At 32.8% G+C, this 19939-nt stretch overlaps 1 protein-coding gene across 10 annotated transcripts in view; it reads right to left on the reverse strand.

Moving 5' to 3' along the window:
* Positions 1–19939, reverse strand: part of FAM172A (family with sequence similarity 172 member A) — a 415825-nt gene that overhangs the window by 293863 nt on the left and 102023 nt on the right. For all 10 annotated transcript variants that reach the window (XM_013994983.2, XM_013994986.2, XM_013994989.2 and 7 more), the window contains one exon: positions 17802–17993. In XM_013994983.2, coding sequence (XP_013850437.2) covers positions 17802–17993 — 192 coding nt within the window. The remainder of the gene's footprint in view (positions 1–17801; positions 17994–19939) is intronic.

Consider the following 19939-nt stretch of genomic DNA (forward strand, 5'->3'; position numbering starts at 1 on the left):
TATTAATGTAAAAAATTCAGTGTTGACATCTGTGTGATGAATGTTTTTCAAAATAATATCTTTCTGTAATTAGGAATAAATTTTAATATTAGAAGGAAAAAATAATTAGATTTTTTGAGAAATAAAAATTTTTCTGTATTTTGGTTTCTTAAAGTGGGGCACACCTGTGTCAGAAAAAAGTATTATAAAAATAGAATTACAGAATCAATTTAAGACCTAGGAAGACCAATTCAGACCATCTAATATACTACTTTTGTAAAAGAAATGAGGAAACACACACACACACACACACACACACACACACACACAGAGGTATCTTCCCTGTGATACAAATTTCAAAAGTTTAATGTGATAGTCATCGCTTTGGAAGAGAAGAATGAGTATAAGTAATATTGTAAAATGTTTTAAATGCTGAATGTAACCATATTAAATATCCACATTTTTAATCTTTTTTCTATATCATTATACAATGATAGTAAATGCTTTTATCCAACTAAATACAATGTAATTTTCAGTCTAAGTGTAGATTTTCTAAGGCCTTATAAACTGCCATTCATACTTTTCTGCACTATTATCTAATGAGCTCCTTCCTTAGTAGCTTTACAACAAACATGTTCCAAGAAAATACAAAAGTAACAGCAAATTAAATCACAGTAAAAATTAATCTGCATGACATTAGGAGACACTATTAATGCTACGACTAGGTATACTTCTTGTAGTTTATAACAAGAGACTTAGACTTATCACTAAATTAATTCTTCAAAGTATCTGCATGACCTAGCATATCTATGACTAAGACACAGGGATATGACAGAGTCGGAAAGTGGGATTATGTCAAACAAATGGCTTGGGAAGTGAATAGAAGCAGATGCATCTCAAAAACATGTCTGAAATAAGATTTTCAACCCTCTCAGTGTTAAAATATCACTCCTCTTGAGTATTCCTTACCTCAGTTAAAGATACTACCATTTCCCCCATTAGACAAGTCAGAAACCCAGGTGTCATATTTCAGCTTTTTCTTTCTTTCACTTCCCACAGACAATCAATTACTATACTATCTTGTTTCTCTCCAGTTCTAAACGTGTCCACCAGTTCCTCAGTGTGTGTTTTCACTCACATATGTTATGCCAGTAGTATCTTATTGGCCACTGAATCCACTCTTCAGGCTGTTGCCAGAATTAACTTTCTCAAATACAAATTTGACTGCCATTTCCCTGCTGCTCCCTAACAATGAAAACAATTTATAAATACTCTAAAAGGACACAATACGCCCCGATGTCTCCGCAGCTTCAGTCTTACACTCTTCAAATCACATTAAACTCTATGTTCAAGCTGTATTTCATGAATCTATCTGGACTACCTCTTTCTATGTTCAAGTGCCTACTCATACTTGAGGATCTGATGTAAATGATACTTCTTCTAGGAAGCATTTCTATAGAAATTACATTAAGAGATGCCTTTGACATGTTCACCTACAGTACTCTGTGCTTATAGATTTTGAGACACATCATACCATCTTGAATTTGCTTGCATCCCCCTTTAAACCATAACATCTTGAGGGCAGGCACTAGATTTTACCCAATGCTGTCCCTCCCTAAAGTTAGAACAGGGCTTGGTCCTCAGTAAATACTTGATGGATCTACAGATAAAGTAGAAGAATGATGGATGGATAGGATGAATTTCACAAAGTGAGAAGGTTAGAACAAAATTTTTGTTAGAAATAATTCTGGGTTTAAAAAAGTCACTTTCAGAAGGCTTATGTTTCATTTCCTAGGTGCAATTACCTCAGGAGGATGATATTAAAAGCCCATGTACAGCTCCAAGGCAGTGCAAAAAACAACTTAATCCCATGGTCTTTGGGTCCATAGAAGAGGTGATAATTTTGATCTAGAAAAATCATTGCTAATACAATTACATGCTCAAAAGAAACTCAGTTCTATATGTTACAGAAATAAATATACAGTGGCAGCATTTATAGATGAAAAGGGAGAAAACAAACCAAAAGCAAAACAAAACAATAAATAATTATAATCTCCATTTTCATCACTACTAACATTCATTCACTATGTGACAGCTGTTACAGTAAAAACTTACATGGATCAAAGTCCTATTTAAAAACAGAGGAACTGAAATCATACATTATCTTTTAATAGATTTAACAAAAAGGATGGTGCCTGCCAATAAGCCATCATATTTCTCTCTTTTGCTAATGTAAATTCATTTATCCCTCCATCCATAAAAAGGTTTAAAAAATCTACCTCAGGTACAACAGTAAGTGCTTTTCACATATTTTGCCATTTAATCTTTAGGACACCCCTAAGTGTTTGGTACTATTATTCTAATCATTTAATGGATTAGAAAACCAAGACTATATAGTTCAAAATACCTGACCAAATCATAAAACTAGTAAGTCACAAAGCTAAAACTGGCACTAGGAATATTTGACACCAAAGCCTGTGTTCTTATCCACTAAACTGTTCTGCTAGGTAATAGTTAAAATGTACGGCCCCTGCACTCAGTGAGGCCACAGTTTAGTGGGAAACAAAAGTACCAATAGCATTGTTATTATAATACCAATTATTACAGAGTGCAGTTGGTGCATATATCCTAAAACAAACAAACAAAAAAAATAGGACATTTCTGAAAGCTGTAGTATTTAGGAGGCTTAAGTGCTATCATTCTTGTACATTAAAAAAGTAACAAATTGAATTGTACAAGCTCAAGATGAGACAATGATTAAAAAAAAGATGAGACAATGATACGGCTTACTACTAAATGCTTTTTAATTCTTACTGTTAAAACTATTTGTCATAAAACAATTCAAATGTATCTAAATATCTAAGTATAAGGAAAAAAGACTTCATATAAGGCGCAATAGTAGAGATAATGAAAAAGTCCTCAGGAATTGAAAAAAAAAAAGAAATTAACACTACAAATGATTTTATATATAAAAAACTGCTTTTGAAAAGAAATTATGTATATAATATATATAATTATATAATCTTAAGGAGGAGTTCCCATCATGGCTCAGCAGTTAATGACCCCAACTAGTATCCATGAGGATATGGGTTTTATCCCTGGCCTTGCTCAATGGGTTAAGGATCTGGTGTTGCCATGAGCTGTGGTATAGGCTGCAGACGCAGCTTAGATACTGTGTTGCTGTAGCTGTGGCATAGGCTGGTAGCTTCAGCCCCAACTGGAGCCCTAGCTTGGGAACCTCCATGTGCCTTGGGTGCAGCCCTAAAAATGCAAAAAAAAAAAAAAATGCAATTTTAAATCCCACTACCTCTGGTATTTATAGATATTTGAGCATCATGAAGTACCCCCCAAAAAGAGGTTAATAAAACCATTCATGCCCATTTCTCTTTCTCCTATAAAATTGTTTCTGCAGTACGTTGAAACAAAATGCCTAAGCAAAATCAGTCACCTGAAGAGCAAAAATTAAATTTCTAATAGGCAAACTCTAATAATTAAAACTCTTCTCTGACTAAAAGAATTAACTCATTTAATTTAGCTGTCATAAAATATAAGCATTATAATTGTTTTTCACTTTTAAGATTAAATTGTATACTTTTATTACACATAAATAATATAAGAAGGAACCTTAAGAAATCACTGGGTCAATACTATTAATTGTGTATATAATACTGATTACTTCAAAATTTCTATTTTAAAAGGGCTCATGGTTTTAAACTTGTTAATGTATTTGCTGTTAAGTGCTTCCTATACAACTTGATTTTTTTCTCTAAAGTGAACACTGCAAATTGCCTTTGATGGGCAATAATGAAAAAGCAACACCATTTATTAATTTTGTATAAGTTATCCTCCACCTCTGAGATTCCTTGGAGGGAAAGAGCATGTCTGGATTTCACCATACACTGCCACAGGCAGAAAGAGAGAGAAACTAAACAAATGCATCCTGGAGGGAGAGAAAATGCCTGCAGCAGCAAATGACCTACTATATACCTCTCTATACAGGCTTTAATGTTATAATTTGTTAATTTCCAGGAAAAAAAAAACCCGACAATTACCAATAGTTTAAGTTTATTCTGAAAGAAATATTTAACTTCCATAAGTTTCTGATCACAAACAACACACACTGTTCAAAAGGACAGCAGGCTTCCAAACTTAACAATACTAAGTAAAATGTGCATGAAAAGCTCAATGAAAAAATATTTTCTTACTATCAGAAAATGCAAGCTAAGAAGTACATTAAACTTTCCTTAATACAGTTTAAAAGTATTTTTGGCATTTGTTTCTCTGGATAAATGTTCTCTTAAATATTTTCAAGATCAATTCATTGGAAAAAAAGATAATTTTATTCAAATTGCAGTTCATGGTATAAGTACTTGCCCAACAGAACTGACAAGTCTTTCAAAAGATGTTTTGTTGGTGGTGGGTTTTTTTTTTTCCAAAAAAAAAAAAAAAAAAAAAAAAGAAAAAGAAAAACACTACCAGGTTTGGAATTACAATATATACAGATATTTATATGTATGATGGCATATGTGTATATGATGTGATCATTATATGTTTCAAAACATACCTACCTTTTAATAATAGAGAAGTAAATTGATCCTTATTAAAGTGAGTTATTACTTAACAACTTGTGTTCAAGCTGTATCATGACAGAAATACATAAATGAATCACAAATAGCTTCATATCTTAAATTGTATACTTTGTTTTTAACTAAATTTCCATGTTCTATTTGTACTTATATAGTAATGACTTAACAGAATGTTTTAAAAGCTTTAGTCATGCTATTAATATGGGAAAATTGAAAATAATAACAAAAGCAATGGTCTTCATTATCAAAAAGAAAAGCAAAGCTGGACTGTTTACATAATAGTATTTTCCCTGACTTTGAAAATTAGTTTCTTTTGGACACACACTTATATTACTTATAATTATCACTGTATTACTGCACAAATAAAAGGTCAAAGGAGAACTTGAAACAAATATTAATTTTCTCCAGTGATTGAGAATATTTCATTCTGTAGTTTTGATTTATAAAATAAAAACTGTATAACCAATTTTCATTAAGACTTTAATTAAACTGCATGTATGTTCATTATAATTTAAACTCTAGGTAACAAAAAATATTTGCTAAGTTGCAGCATCTCCATATGGAATTCCTAACCAAAACTGACAAATCTCATGATCTATAAAAGTCAAATGTGCATAAACCTATAACTCCATTTCAGAAATATGGTGCCATCTCCTTTTCAGTAAGAATTACAAACACAAAGCAATAACATAGATCCTAAGATTATTGACATCTGATTGCATACTTGACAGTACGGATTTACTGGTTATACTTACATATGGAGTAAAATGATAAAAGTTTTATTTTAAAATACAGAAGTACATGATTCGATATATGTATGGCAAGATACTCAATCTAATTCTTACAACACATCACTGCAAATTTTAAGTAATGATTTGTTCTATGTCCAGGAAAAAAAAAAAGATTAAACATGCTATGTTAAAAAAAAAAAGTTAAAATACTAATGTGTTGCTATTCAGAATTACTACTGAAATCCAATCATAATTTAGGGAAGTTATATTACAAATAAAGAATACGTAGTTAATAAGTGTATCTTTTTAATTTGTTTCTAATATGCGGAAACAGGGAAGTTATGTAGGAATATTTTAAAGCATGCCTTTTATTTATATCATGTAAGCAGTTTATCACCACCAACAAATGACATAAAATGATATGTCACTCAACTAGCCCTCTGGAAACTAATAATCTTTTATCCTATATTCACAGAATATTTTCTTGAAAAAAAATCTTATTTTAGTGATTACATAAATATAAAACATTCAATTTAAAGCTTGGTGACTTAAACTAAAAGTGCAAACTCTAGTTTTACAAATTACCTCCCTTTCATAATTTCCTACCTTTATTATTTCATGTAAAATTTTAAACTACTTCCTACTAGTAAACGATGACACTCTTTGCATTTAAGTTCTCAAATTAAAATAATTTAGGGGATAAAGTGATTAATTCTAGAAGTGATTTTTTAAAAATGATGTTCAAGATAAACAAAAATATAAAGGCTAAAGACCAAAAGAAACTAAAAGTACAGTGAAAAACGCAAAGCTTTAATCTTTTCTTATTAAACTTCAAGAATTGTCAACTAATTAGTCTATTTTATTGATGACATTTTTCTCTAGGGAAGTTATTTTAAAAGTTTAACCCTGGAGCAAGTCATGGCTTCTCCAATCTTTGAAAGTGTCCAGAGCACTGATTATAACTGCAGGAGGTGTTACCTTCTACCCAGAGAATCTCACCCTGCACAATCTTATACACTCTCTCACTCCAAAACAGCTTTGATTCAGCAATTCAAACTGCTTCAGCTGAAATTAAAGGAAGAACCACAGGAAAGGGATTGGCAGTTAAAACGAAATAAAAAGAGGGGAAATACAGATCGTGGATATAGTAGCACAAAGCTCAAGAGAAAAGCAGGTTTGGAAAAGACATCAGAGTGACTCAAAAAGGAACAACATGACAGAAATTAAACAAGATTTTTATGTTTGCCTTCCACGCATTTAAACTCATCTCAACCTCCATTGACATTCAGATCATACACAAACCCCAAGGCTTTTGACACACTTTCAAAACCCACACCCTTTCTTTCTCTTTCTAAGTCTCCAGAGTCACTTCTTAGGTAGCTAAGAAAAATCAGAAGATTCAAATACGCATGTAATTGAGAAACAGACCATTTTATAACCAAAGTATAATTATAAACAGTATTTCTTCATGAAAAAATGGTACTTCATTGTTTTAAAATCTAGAATTTTTCCTCTTGCACTAAATGAAAAGCCCTAGGTCTACTTTAAAACTTATTTGAAGTCAGGAATAAACATATGTTGGAGGAATAGAAATAAGACGTTAGAGGCCCTGCAATATTTTTCTGGGATGATGTCAGAATATCAAGGTGCTCTGTGCTGTCCTAGCTAGCTCTCCACTTGTCTACAGAAAGAGCTCAAGTATGTGCTTAATTAGTTAATTAATTCAGTACCAGAAAACAATCTAGATGCCAAGAGCTATCACAGAATGGCTTCTCATATGTGTGTCAGAAACAGTGACCAAAATTCTAGAAGGTAATTGGATTTTCAAAACTGAACGTTGTTTTTCTCCTCCCAGTTCACTCATGACAGGGCCAGAAGGTAATGATATACCTGCCATGATGCAACGAGCAGACCTGTCTTCTGTCAAAAGTTGAAATCATAAAGGAATAAGCTGTCATTAACAAACTCTCTCCAAACAGTAGAGCTGTCATTTCACTGTTTTCTTTTGCTGGCATGGGGGCTGGTGTGGCCTCATATACCTTGTCAGTTCAGTAATATGCTAAGCTTTTAACCTTTTCTGGGATTCTTGACTTGAGAAATCTTTTAGGAAGTCTATAATGTAATAGCTTATACTTTCTTTGATTAATGTATAGTTCAAAAGTTTACTTTTAAAAGTTGGAATTAGTGCTCTTGGTTTCAACTTACAGTTTAGTAGTCCATGTTTCAAATAGAAAAATAGCATTTACTTTAAAAAGGTTTGAAATGGAAGTTATAGTAGTCTAAACTCAGCCAGTCATAAGGGAAAATCAATAATCATTTAAAGTGACTTGTGGTTTTATAATTGAACATTTAAACTTTTCAAAATGGTTAAATGAATAACAACAGTATTACTATAGTATATTTCATGAATTTTTCTTTAAAAATTTTAACTTAAAAATAATATCTTTTAAAATTACGTCAAGTAATACCTGCTCAAGATTTAATAAAAAGGAAGAATTGAATAGGAAAATTGAAAAGTAAAAGAAGAAGCCTCATGGTTTCTTAGAGACTTTCAGAAACAATGTACACCCATGTATGTAAGCAGGTGTATGCGTATACATAAGCGCACTTAACAAATCATCTAATTCTTACGTTTTCACTTGAAAACTCTTAGACATTATTTAACATGAATGAACACATACATATAACTCAACCCTAGTTCGCAGTTTTTGTGTTATTACAAACTGCTGTGATGAGTATTTTTGCAATATGTATACACTGTGTACTCGCTCTACTGTAAATACCCACAAATGAAATTTAGGGTCAAACATGAATACATGCATTTAATTTTGGGAGATATACCCAAACTGCCATCTAAAAAGATTGCTTTCCACCAATACTTAAACTTGGTATTATCATGCAATTGATTATCAATTTATCTGCCAATCTCACATGCTGAAAACTGGTATACAGTTTTAGCAAATATGCTGGATGACCACATTTTTAAAAACCACAAAAGTCTGTAAGTCATTTAAACAAAAGTATATCTAAAAGGTCCAAGCAATTTTCATGTTTTTGAGGTCTCTGAGACCTTAAAAATGCATCACCAGCCAATTTATATTCACTACATAACATGCTAAATAATTTCTCATAAGCTGGCACTGCTGTTGTTAAAAATAATAGCTATGTCCTATATTGATGTGGGACTTCTTATCTACTAACTACCCAGTGCCTGCTGGAATGCTCCTAAAATTTTCATTTCACCAACTTTGTCAACTTTATGTTGAAACAGAAAGATCTTATAATCCTTAGGTGGAAGACTAGAAACTGAAGGCAGTAGTTAAGAGGTGTTACCACAAATTTGTTACTCAAATTAATGGGGGGAAAATCATATCCTATTTTAGATAACTATCTAAACTGGTTCCCTGTATTTCAGGAAAAATCCAAAAACTGTAATCAATCAGTTTAACAAATGTTTCTGTCAAAATAGGAGAAAAAATCCAAAATAGGGCAAGAAACAAGCAATCAAAAAGTCAAGAGCCGGAATAGAAAAGCTAAGCTATTGCTTATTAAAAGGTAAGCAAAATTATTTAAAAACTAAAAGGCTTAAAATCAACTTTCAAAGTATGCAATTCATATCAGAGTCAAACAACAGTTTATGCAGTCTTTAATTTAGTCACCTTGTAATCATAACGATTTTTAAAAGAAAATACTAAAAAAAGTATACTAGTGTGATGAATATGGCTCCATAAGGATGTCATTTTCTGAGACTTAGAAACCATTTTGTAACACAGAGAATTAATTAAATGTTATTTGTTTTAAAAAGATATTAGTTGTAAAGTGACTACCTGTCATTGGAACAATCAGGTAAAAAACATTGAATTAAAATGCTATGCTGAAATTTTTTGATTGTATCTACTCCTTCTACAAATCACACTAAAATACTAGTTTTAAAAAATATGGGTGGTATTACTTCTCACTATATATTTTTATGTATTGTCTGATTCTTGAATCGTGAATATATTGACATTTAAAAATTAAACTAAAATATATTTTAAAATAGGGGTGTCAGGACAGAAGTTCCTGCTGTAGCTCAGCAAAAATAAAGCAGGCTAGAATCCATGAGGACACGGGTTTGAGTGCTGGCCTTGCTCAGTGGGTTAAGGATCTGGCGTTGCTGTGAGCTGTAGTTTAAGTTGCAGAGGCTGCTCAGATCCCTTGTCACTGTGGCTGTGGTGTAGGATGGCAGCTGCAGCTCTAATTCAACCCCTAGCCTGGGAATTTCCATATGCTGCAGGTGCAGCCCTAAAAAGACACACACACACACAAAATAGGGGTGTGAGGACAAAACTAATTGAGTGGGAGACAATAAAAGATACAGATGTCAGTAAATTTTTGGAAGACTGTAAGCTGATGGAATTTTGTTTGGTATTACACAGGAAATTCAAACTGAAGTGACTCTGGAGAAAATAACTAGAAGCAAGCCAACTCACCCAAAGAATTTCAGAGGCACTCAGAAATTGGGGGTGCCAGTTATATTAGAAAATAGAGGTAGGCCTTGAGTCTAAAAACAGATGCAATGGTTATAAGTTCACATAAGGTGTAGTTACCCATCCCCCCTAAAACCAAACAAACCAAAAGCTGAAAACCAAAAAATAGGTCATGATCTTACATTCTGCAGCCAACCCTATAAGAGATCAGCGGTTTTTCCTTTAGAGAAATATATCTAGAAGAACATCAGATCATGGAAGGGGAAGAGAGAGACACAGAGCTCAAAACAGGCATACCGTGCAAAAGTCTGCAAAAAGAATAAAAAGAAAGTTCCATAACAAAATACAAGAACATTAAAAATTCTAAAGATTTAAAAAATAAAGTAGGTAACCTCCCAGAAACTGGAGCAAAAACAGATGGAAAATAAGAGAGATAGTATAGTCAATGAGATAAGGCAATTAAAGGCTCCATCCAAAACTCTAAAACCACATGATATTAATTACAAAAAAAGAGGTTAACACTATCAATAAATAACACAAAAAAAATGTTCTCAGAATTGAGGATCATGTGTGTACAATATAAAATAAAAGGAATCACCAAGTCTCCAACATGATGAATCAAAAAACCCCCATCGAGGCATAGAAAACTTCTTAAAAGCAATGATTCATTTCTTAACATGAGGGAGAAGGAAAAGAAGCCTCCATAGAGGGAAACAAAAGGATTAAAGATCAGAATAGTACTGGAGTTTTTAATTAAAACACCACAAGCTAACCAACAATGAAACAAAACATGCAACTTTTTTTCAGAATGAAAATGATTTTCATCCTGGTATTCTATACCCAGCAGACTTATTAAAATAAAGGGAGCAAATAAAATAAAGACATTTTTCAGAAATACAAGGTTTCAAAAATTGATCTTGTATTCACTATTTGATGGTTCTATCTAAATGAGGACAAATATCCAAAAAGCTGGGGTCATTAGATCCAGGAAACAGGAGGTCAAACTTAAGAGAGAATTTGAGTCCCAGGATAAGAGACAGGTAGGTGGCCTTAGAAAGTGAACAGTCAAGTTTGTAACAAAAGTCTATTCTGATCTCCAGAACAACATGAAATCATGAGATTATCTGATAAATTTGATCATGTCAAAAAGTACAGAGAGTCAATCAGAATGAGCAAATATTCAAAGAAAACAGAAAAAACCTAGGATTATCAATTCCATGAAAATAAACTGGTGGCAGAAATGAAGAGTAACCATAGTACCTACTTGGCTTGGCCATAAGTGATATTCAACTAGTAATAATACTGTAAAGCTTGTTTGCTGAATTAATCCAAAAGCTGTGGGGATAAGAAAGAAATTTTTACCTGCCATAACAGAAAGTGACTGATAAATCAAGAGAGAGCACTAAAATTTAAAAACATGGATATATGTAATTATTTTTTATATATTTATAAAATATATTATTAAACATATTTATATAATATATATTTCATTACTTAATATACATAATTATTAAATATATTTATATATTTTCTCAAAAAGTATTGAGAGATATTACATCTGGGTAGGAAAGGATTAGGGAAGGATAATCCTTATTTTGTTATATCTTTCATTTTTACCTGATTTTTAAAATTATATGTTTGTATTCTTTGACATTCTATAATTTTATTTTAATAAGTGTTTTTTTTTTTTTTTTTTTTTTGCTATTTCTTGGGCCGCTCCTGCGGCATATGGAGGTTTCAGGCTAGGGGTCCAATCTGAGCTGTAGCCGCCGGCCTACGCCAGAGCCACAGCAACGGGGGATCTGAGCCGCGTCTGCAACCTACACCACAGCTCACGGCAAAGCCGGATCGTTAACCCACTGAGCAAGCGCAGGGACCGAACCCGCAACCTCATGGTTCCCAGTCGGATTCGTTAACCACTGCGCCACGACGGGAACTCCATAAGTTTTAAAAGCAGATTTATTTTCCTCTGTTTTGCTCAAGATACGCCATGCTTCTCAACAAAGATTTGTGTCTTTATTCTCATAAACACTCTACAACTAATATACTGCTTTTTCTTTCATTTTTTTTCTATTGCTTTTCTAAAACATCTAATAGAGGAATATTAGATCTTATTCTATTCTCCATGGGACTTTTTAATCTTTGTTTCATAACTTTTTCTCATGTTTTCTGTGGTATATTCTATATACTGTATTCCTCAACTCTAGTTTTACTTTACTCTCTCTTCAACTACGTCTGAGAGTTGCATGACTTGGCTCTTATAATTTGTGCTGAATCCATTCCTCATATAAGTTTTAGTTTCTTATTACAAATTCATCTTCATTAGGATGTTCTCTGGGTTGTAAAGTGTAGCTTCTGGCACTACATGAATTTATATTGCTTGAAATTCCCTCACTAAGTAAGTTGTCTAAATTCAGACTGCAAATCCAAATCCAGCTTTGGGTTAGAATCTGTGGCTTCTATTTCTCCAGGTAGGCTCTTCATTTACAACACCCAGTACCTCTAGCAAAGCAACTCTTCCTCTTTTCACCGTTGGGCCATGAACTGATTTTTGCACCCTTAAAAACTAAAATGGCAGAAGTTCCTAGGGCCCTCGCTATATAAAGCAGTCTTAGTTTTTGCTCCTGCTTCTCAGGCTCAAAGTTGCACTGTAGACTTTGGGGCCTAGGTTTTACATCTTTTGGGCTGTCACATCCTCCAGGAACTTAGCCCTGTGGCTTTAAGTTTTTTCTTGTAGTCAGGAATTTAAAGATTCTTTTTCTATCTTTTAAACATTACTTTCAATATTTAATATTTTTATTGTTGCTAAATTTTATTCATTAATTTGCAGGTGTTTAGTGGAAGGGAGACGTTCCTGTTAATTAGCTCAGGCCATTATGTTATAGAACCCAAACTGCATAAATTATATTGATAAAAATAGTATTAATTTTTAAAACTTAGATATAACAGTATGAAAACTACATCCAAATTAAGTAAGTATGGAAACGGCAGATTTTTCTGAATACTTTAGCTATGAGAAATCAGAAGAAATGTAACCTTTGTTATCAGAAATCTCATGAAATTATTCAAATTAACAAATTTTAAGGAAAGTTTTGTCCGGATATATGTCCAAGAGTGGGATTACTGGGTCATATGGTAGTTCTATGTATAAGGTACCTCCATACTGTTCTCCATAGTGGTTGTACCATCTTACATTTCCACCAACAGTGCAGGAGGGTTCCCTTTTCTTCACACCCCCTTCAGCATTTATTTGTGGACTTATTAATAATGGCCATTCTGACTGGTGTGAGGTGGTATCTCATGGTGGTTTTGATTTGCATTTCTCTAATAATCTAATAATAGTGATGTTGAGCATTTTTTCATGTGCTTGTTGGCCATCTGTATATTTTCCTTGAATTCAGGTCTTTTGCCCATTCTTCCATTGGGTGGTTGGTTTTTTTGCTGTTCAATTGTATAAACTGTTCGTATATTCTAGAGATTAAGCCCTTATCAGTTGAATCATTTGAAACTATTTTCTCCCATTCTGTAAGTGGACTTTTTGTTTTCTTTTTGGTTTTCTTTGTTGTGTAAAAGCTTGTCAGTTTGATTGGGTCCCAATGGTTTACTTTTGCTTTTATTTCTGTTGCTTTGGGAGACTGACCTGAGAAAACATTTGTAAGGTTGATGTCAGAGAATGTTTTGCCTATATTCTCTTCCTGGAGTTTGATGGTGTCTTGTTTTATATTTAAGTCTTTCAGCCATTTTGAGTTTATTTTTGTCATTGGTGTGAGGGTGTGTTCTAGTTTCACTGATTTGCATGCAGCACGTTCATTGCAGTACTATTCACAATAGCCAAGACATGGAAACAACCCAAATGTCCATCAACAGACGACTAGATTAGGAAGATGTGGTATATATACACAATGGAATACTCCTCAGCCATAAAAAAGAAATGAAATAGTGCCATTTGCAGCAACATGGATGGAACCAGAGACTCTCATACTGAGTGAAGTAAGTCAGAAAGAGACAAATATCATATGATGTCACTTATATCTGGTACCTAATATACAGCACAAATGAACATATTCACAGAAAAGAAAATCATGGGCTTTTTTGGAGAATAGACTTGTGGTTGCTAGGGGAGAGGAGGAAGGAGTGGGATGGACTGGGAGCTTGGGGTTAACGGATGCAAACTATTGCTTTTGGAATGGATTAACAATGAGGTCCTGCTGTGTAGCATGGAGAACTATGTCTAGTTACTTACGAAGGAGCATGATAATGGGAGAAAAAAGTATGTATACATGTATGTATAATTGGGTCCCCATGCTGTACACTGGGAAATAAAAATAGTGTTGGGGAAATAACAATAAAAAAATTTAAGTCATGCTAAATATGAATCACTTGTATAGTATTTTGAAAGTATTCATTATAATTTTAACTTTTGTCACTGATTTTATTATAAAACACTTTCTAGAACTTCTTTTCCTCTGTCATACTAGATATAATTGTCATCAAGTTCTACCTTATCCATTACACTGGAGCCTGAAAAGTATAAATTCTCAATTAATTCAAAGAGTTTACCTACACCAGTTGTTCTAGTTGATGCTCAATTAGCAGCATTTGCATCACCTGAGATATTCTTAGACAGGTAAATTCTCTGGCCCCAACCAGACCTTCTGAATTAAAATCTAGGATCCTTCTATATTTCAAGAAGCCCTCCAGGTGATTCTGACTCATGGTAAAATGTGACTTTACAGACCAGGGGCTTCCAAACTGCTCCCCATAAAACTTTTTGACAGTATAAATACATCTCAGTCAGTCAAAGCCTGGGTAGGGAGTGACTGGTGAGGTGCCTAGAGTGCAAAATTTAAGGAGTTACTAACTTTCAGGGTCCTACAAGTTACTACACAATCCTGAGAATAAGTGGTTTCTTCCATTTTGCCCCCTTGTACCACCCCTGCAATTAGTAATTAAATGAAATAAGTGCCACCTATTTTCCTTGCCTGTTTTACAGATATCAACTGAAATGCCTAAAAAGATGCATATGAGAAAAGATCAAAGAAGAAATAAGTATGAGTAAATCTCAAACTGCGCAATCAACACTGAAATAATTAGTATTTGGCTATATGATAGACTATTTCTTACTCCAAGTCATATATTATGCAATGAGGACTATTAAACACTGAACATATTAGGTACGGAACCTGAGAAGCACTGTGGAGATTCATCTGATATGTACTATTTATCCAATATGAAATATTAATGCTTAATAATAAAATTCTTAATATCTAAACTGCAATGACTGGAATATCTGTTGTTTTCAAACTATGATCTATAGAGCCCTCGGGTCCAGGGAAGAAGTGAGGGGCTCTTGTGGAGGTGGTTCCAGTCTTTACCTCAGCTTCAACCAAAGTGGCTCCACAGATTTACACATAATTTATTTATTTTTTTACAAAACAGTCTACTTAGAGACAGGGTTCTGCTGTTGGGAAAAAGTTTTAATCTTACAATGATATGACTCTGACACCTATTTTAGGACCTTCAATCTTAAACTAAAAATCTGCAAAAAATATAGCAGAAACATTATTAACAACATTGAATATAGATAATACCGTCTGGCCTAAAAAACGTCAGAATTTCTTTCAGTTGTGACTTGAACATTGACAGATCATGAAAAACAGAGTAGTGGCTCCCAGCCTTTTGTAAACTACAAAACCACTTCTTTAAATACAATTTTAGAAAAAAGTCCAAAAATTAAAAACAAGTAGAGCTAATCTGATTAAAAAGTAAGAATGAGAAAGCTCCTTTCTCCCTATTAGTCTTCCTTTTCCTGCTTCCTAACACATCATCCTTTGCCTCACCTGTCTCTGCAATCTCCAACCACATAACAAACACAGCCCTTGAAGAACTATCAGAGAAACACCATGAAAGGGTAAAGCCAAAGTACTAAAATCGATTTTTCTAAGTTAAAAAGATATGTTTTTAAATGTTCACCAGGTAGAAAGTTACTCAATTCTCATAAAAATGAGAATAAGGTATACAAACTAAAGTTTTCAAAGTATATAACATACACTAAATACTAAAGAACTTAGAAATCAGCAGCTTTTATTCAAGGAATCATGAGTTGCTCTGATTGAATAATTAAAAAAAAAAAAAAAGTCAAGGGGAGAGTTCCCATTGTAGCTCAGCAGGTTAATAATCTGACTAGTATCCATGAGGATGCAGGTTTGATACCTGGCCTTGCTCAGATCCAGCAGTGCCATGAGCTGCAGTGTGGGTTGCAGAAGCAGCCTAGATATGGTATTATTGTGGCCGTGGCATAGGCTGGCAGCTGCAGCTCCAATTCCATCCTAGGGGGGAACTTCCATATGCTGCAGGTCTGACCATTTAAAAGGGAAAAAAAAGTCAAGGCAAAGAAATACTGTTATCCCCCAAACACTATTTCTACTTAAAAGAACAAAATGACTGATTAATGTTACTGATGAACTTCCTCCCTCTTGTTTGGGACATCAAGAGATAGTTTGTTCAAAGATATTTGTGATGGTTTCCCTTTTACTCTTTCACTTCAAAAAGCCTTACACAACAATAAAATATTCTAGAATGGGAAAGGCTTAGTTGGTGTAGTAGCATGGACAATATAATTTACAAAAAATATTTCACCAAGCGCTTATGTATAAACACCTGATTTTCTTTACTAAATTATATTTTCAAATATTCACCAATTTGTGATCACATTTCACATACAATGTCCTTAAAATACATTGACAGGATCAGTCTAACCACAAACTAATGTGCCAGAGAGAAAGCTGATTTCACTAGTCATAAGCAGAAATATGAAACAGTTTAAATAACATATTATGTGAGTTACTTTTATCAAAAATTAACTTTAGTTACTTAAATTCTACTAAAAATGCACAACTAAAGTTTATAACCAAAGTAATGTCTTTGTGTTCTATGCATATCTATGAAGACTGAAACAAATACACAATTCACCTAAGAAATTCTACCTGCAGAATTTTAAGGGCCTCAAAACCCATTAATAGCATATTCTTTAGGAACTGGGCTGGGCCTATCATTTTAGGGTTAACAGAGTAAGAAACATTATCTTTGACTCTGCAATCATCAGTATATGAAATAATTCCTTTCCAATTTTAATTACAAATATGTAATTACATACACACATATATTCCTGAATAACTTAATGTTCTAATACTAACCTTTTATACAAGATGCTACTCCACTCTTTTTTCCTAAAGAAAATCTCTACTCACATGTGAAAGAAAACCAACTTGGCAAAATTAAGCTATTCACTGCAGAACATATTTGAGACAGTAAAGCAAGTCACCAAACATTAAGAGGTAACAATGCTAGGTCAGAAAAACCAACTTCGGTATTACAGGAAAGAAAACTCTGAACACAATTTTAAAATACCAATGTCTAAAAACTCTGAATTCAAGAATAAAGTAGTTCAGTAAATACTGCAATTTACCATTTTGTATGTCTGTGTCTTATTCTTAAAGCACGCCATTTGTTGGCTCTAAACTGTTGGGTTTTTTTAAATAACAACAGTGAATTATTCCGATTCTTTTTTTAAAGAAAAAGATATTAATTTAAAGCATATTTCCTTTAGTTTCTAAATTCACTAAATCAAGTAGGCAAAGATTTATAACAGCAATCATATTTTTCTCAGAACTATTTTCAATATTGACAAGTATTGTATAATTTAAATTATATTTCATATAATAAGAAACAAAACAATTAGAGTTGAAAATATTCATTTCAAAGACATTATCTAAATCTCTGTATACTTAACATGGCTTTTTGTTATAAAAATATTGCAAAATAATGTAGAATAATCTTTCACCATAAATTAAATAGCAACATTTTCAAGATAAGATTATGTTTAGAAGTTTTTAAAAGATGATAAAATAACTTTTTTTCTTCTGCCAAATCTGTTTTTTTATCAAGTTAATTATAATACATTTTTGATAAAATAACTTATAACACATAATGAAACAGCTATAAAATGCCAAAAAAATAAAGGAAATTGCACTTACATCCATAGCTCTCTTAATAAAAGGTATCTGTGTGCCACTGTCCAGATCTTCATTTATAATAAGCCTTCTAGCCCACTGACCTGCCCTGACAACACCACTACCATGAATTAAAACCATGAGTTTCTGTGGATTTGTCAAAGCATCCTCACTCATAAAGATAAAACTCTTTGGTTCACTCTCAGTGGCATCTACCTGTAATTAAAAAAAAATTAAACAATAAATGTTTGCTGATCAGGCACAGGCATAAATGAGAAAACAACTAATGGTTACTACAAATTATAGAATGACTACTACAGAATTATAGAAGTAAAAAAACTTTAAAATATTCATTAGAGATTGACAATTATACCTAAGTAGATGAGCAAAAAAAGCATGATACTAATTTAAACATAAAAATATGATAAAAGAATATTGGAAGTATGTCTACTACCATTACTATATACTTAGTATTATATTATCATTATAAATAAGAATAATTTCTGAATGATTCCTATGGTCTAGATACTATGCTAAATGTTTTTTAAATATTATTTCAATTAATTACAATTCTATTAAGGTGATACTATCATTACATTCATTTACAGATGAAAAAATTAAGGCCTTGGGAGTTGAAATAACTTGCCCAAGGTTACACCGCTATTAAGTCTATAATTCTATAACAGAAAAATGTTGCACCTAAAATAAAAAGTAGAAAAACCCCATTGGAGAATACACATAGTGGAAAACAACATATGAGCAAGGAATACTAGTAATCTTTTAAAAGGTAGAAGGGGGAACTATTTAAAAATTCAAATACCTACTTAGACAGACTTGGAAATTTCATTCAGAGTGTGAACACAGGGTTATATAAGTTATTTTATGAAGGAATATTATTTGTGTACTTTGATAACCTTATTTTATGTGCCACTTATTTACATAATGAAAAGTGAAGATTTTCATTCATTTTGATTATACTTAATATTTAGGCTTAATCGAGATGATATATGATTTAGATCTGAAAGACTCAAAAGACTTTTAGAAAGGGATAACTTCCCAACTTTTTATTGCTTATGCCTGGCATGCACTTAGTGGTATTCCACATCAGCAATAGCAAATAGCTAGGAATGGAAGCCTCTGTGTAGCCAGGTCAGAACTAGAATTAAAGTCTTGATGGTTGGTAATAAACGCATCCTCAAACAAAGAGGTTAATCCATAGGCTGGGTAATGCAATAGCACTTCACTTCAACAACAGTGTATAGTCATACAATTATCAAAATAAGAAAGACAAAAACTGGATACCAAAAAAATGCCCTGGATTCTACATGTTCCCAGTCACTAACCCTGGGATGAGAAAAATTTTAATATTTCTTGATTTCCACAACAATCAGATTGGTGTTAGTAATAGATGCATAGTCATTTTTGTAAACAAAACATAAAGGGCAATTATTTCAGCAAGCAGAGCACAGCCATAGGGTCTAAGAAAAAAAAACAAAAAAAAAACACCTTCTCAGTGAAGCCTTCTCTGACTACCCCATTCAAACACTTCCCCAAGAATGTGCTAGTGCCATTCTGTTTTATTTTCCTCTATAGCACATAATACAATCACTATGCTTTACTTTGTGTGTGTGTGTGTGTGTGTTTACTAACCATCTGCTCCCTCCACTAGAAGCTAAGTCCAGGAAGGCACAACCATTTCTGTTTGTCTCCAGCTACACTCCCAATTCCTAAAATAAAGAATGGCACATTGTAGGAACCTGGTTATAAAAGAATGAATGAAACTTTGGAATAAAGACTCTTATCAAGCATGACCACTGACTTTAGATAAAAGGTAGGAGAGGGACCTACTAACTAAACAATGTGTCTTAACTATGGTTATAATACTTGTCTGGTTCAGAAGGCACACATGGAAGATTAAACTAATGCATGATTATAAAGAATTTTAAAAGATACACTGTGCTAAGGATTAAAATGACATAACTGTATCTTTATTATTAATACTTAAAATGCAGTAAGAGAAGTATGAAATATAACACTACCACATTAGCTTCATTTGCATGTGTCATCCAGAAAAAACAAACTACTATGATATGATTGAAAACACAGAGAAAGCAAAGTGGATGAGAGACAGAGGAAAACTAAATCTGAGAAGAAAAATTACC

Source organism: Sus scrofa, chromosome 2, assembly GCF_000003025.6.
Source record: "Sus scrofa isolate TJ Tabasco breed Duroc chromosome 2, Sscrofa11.1, whole genome shotgun sequence".
NCBI lineage: Eukaryota > Metazoa > Chordata > Mammalia > Artiodactyla > Suidae > Sus > Sus scrofa.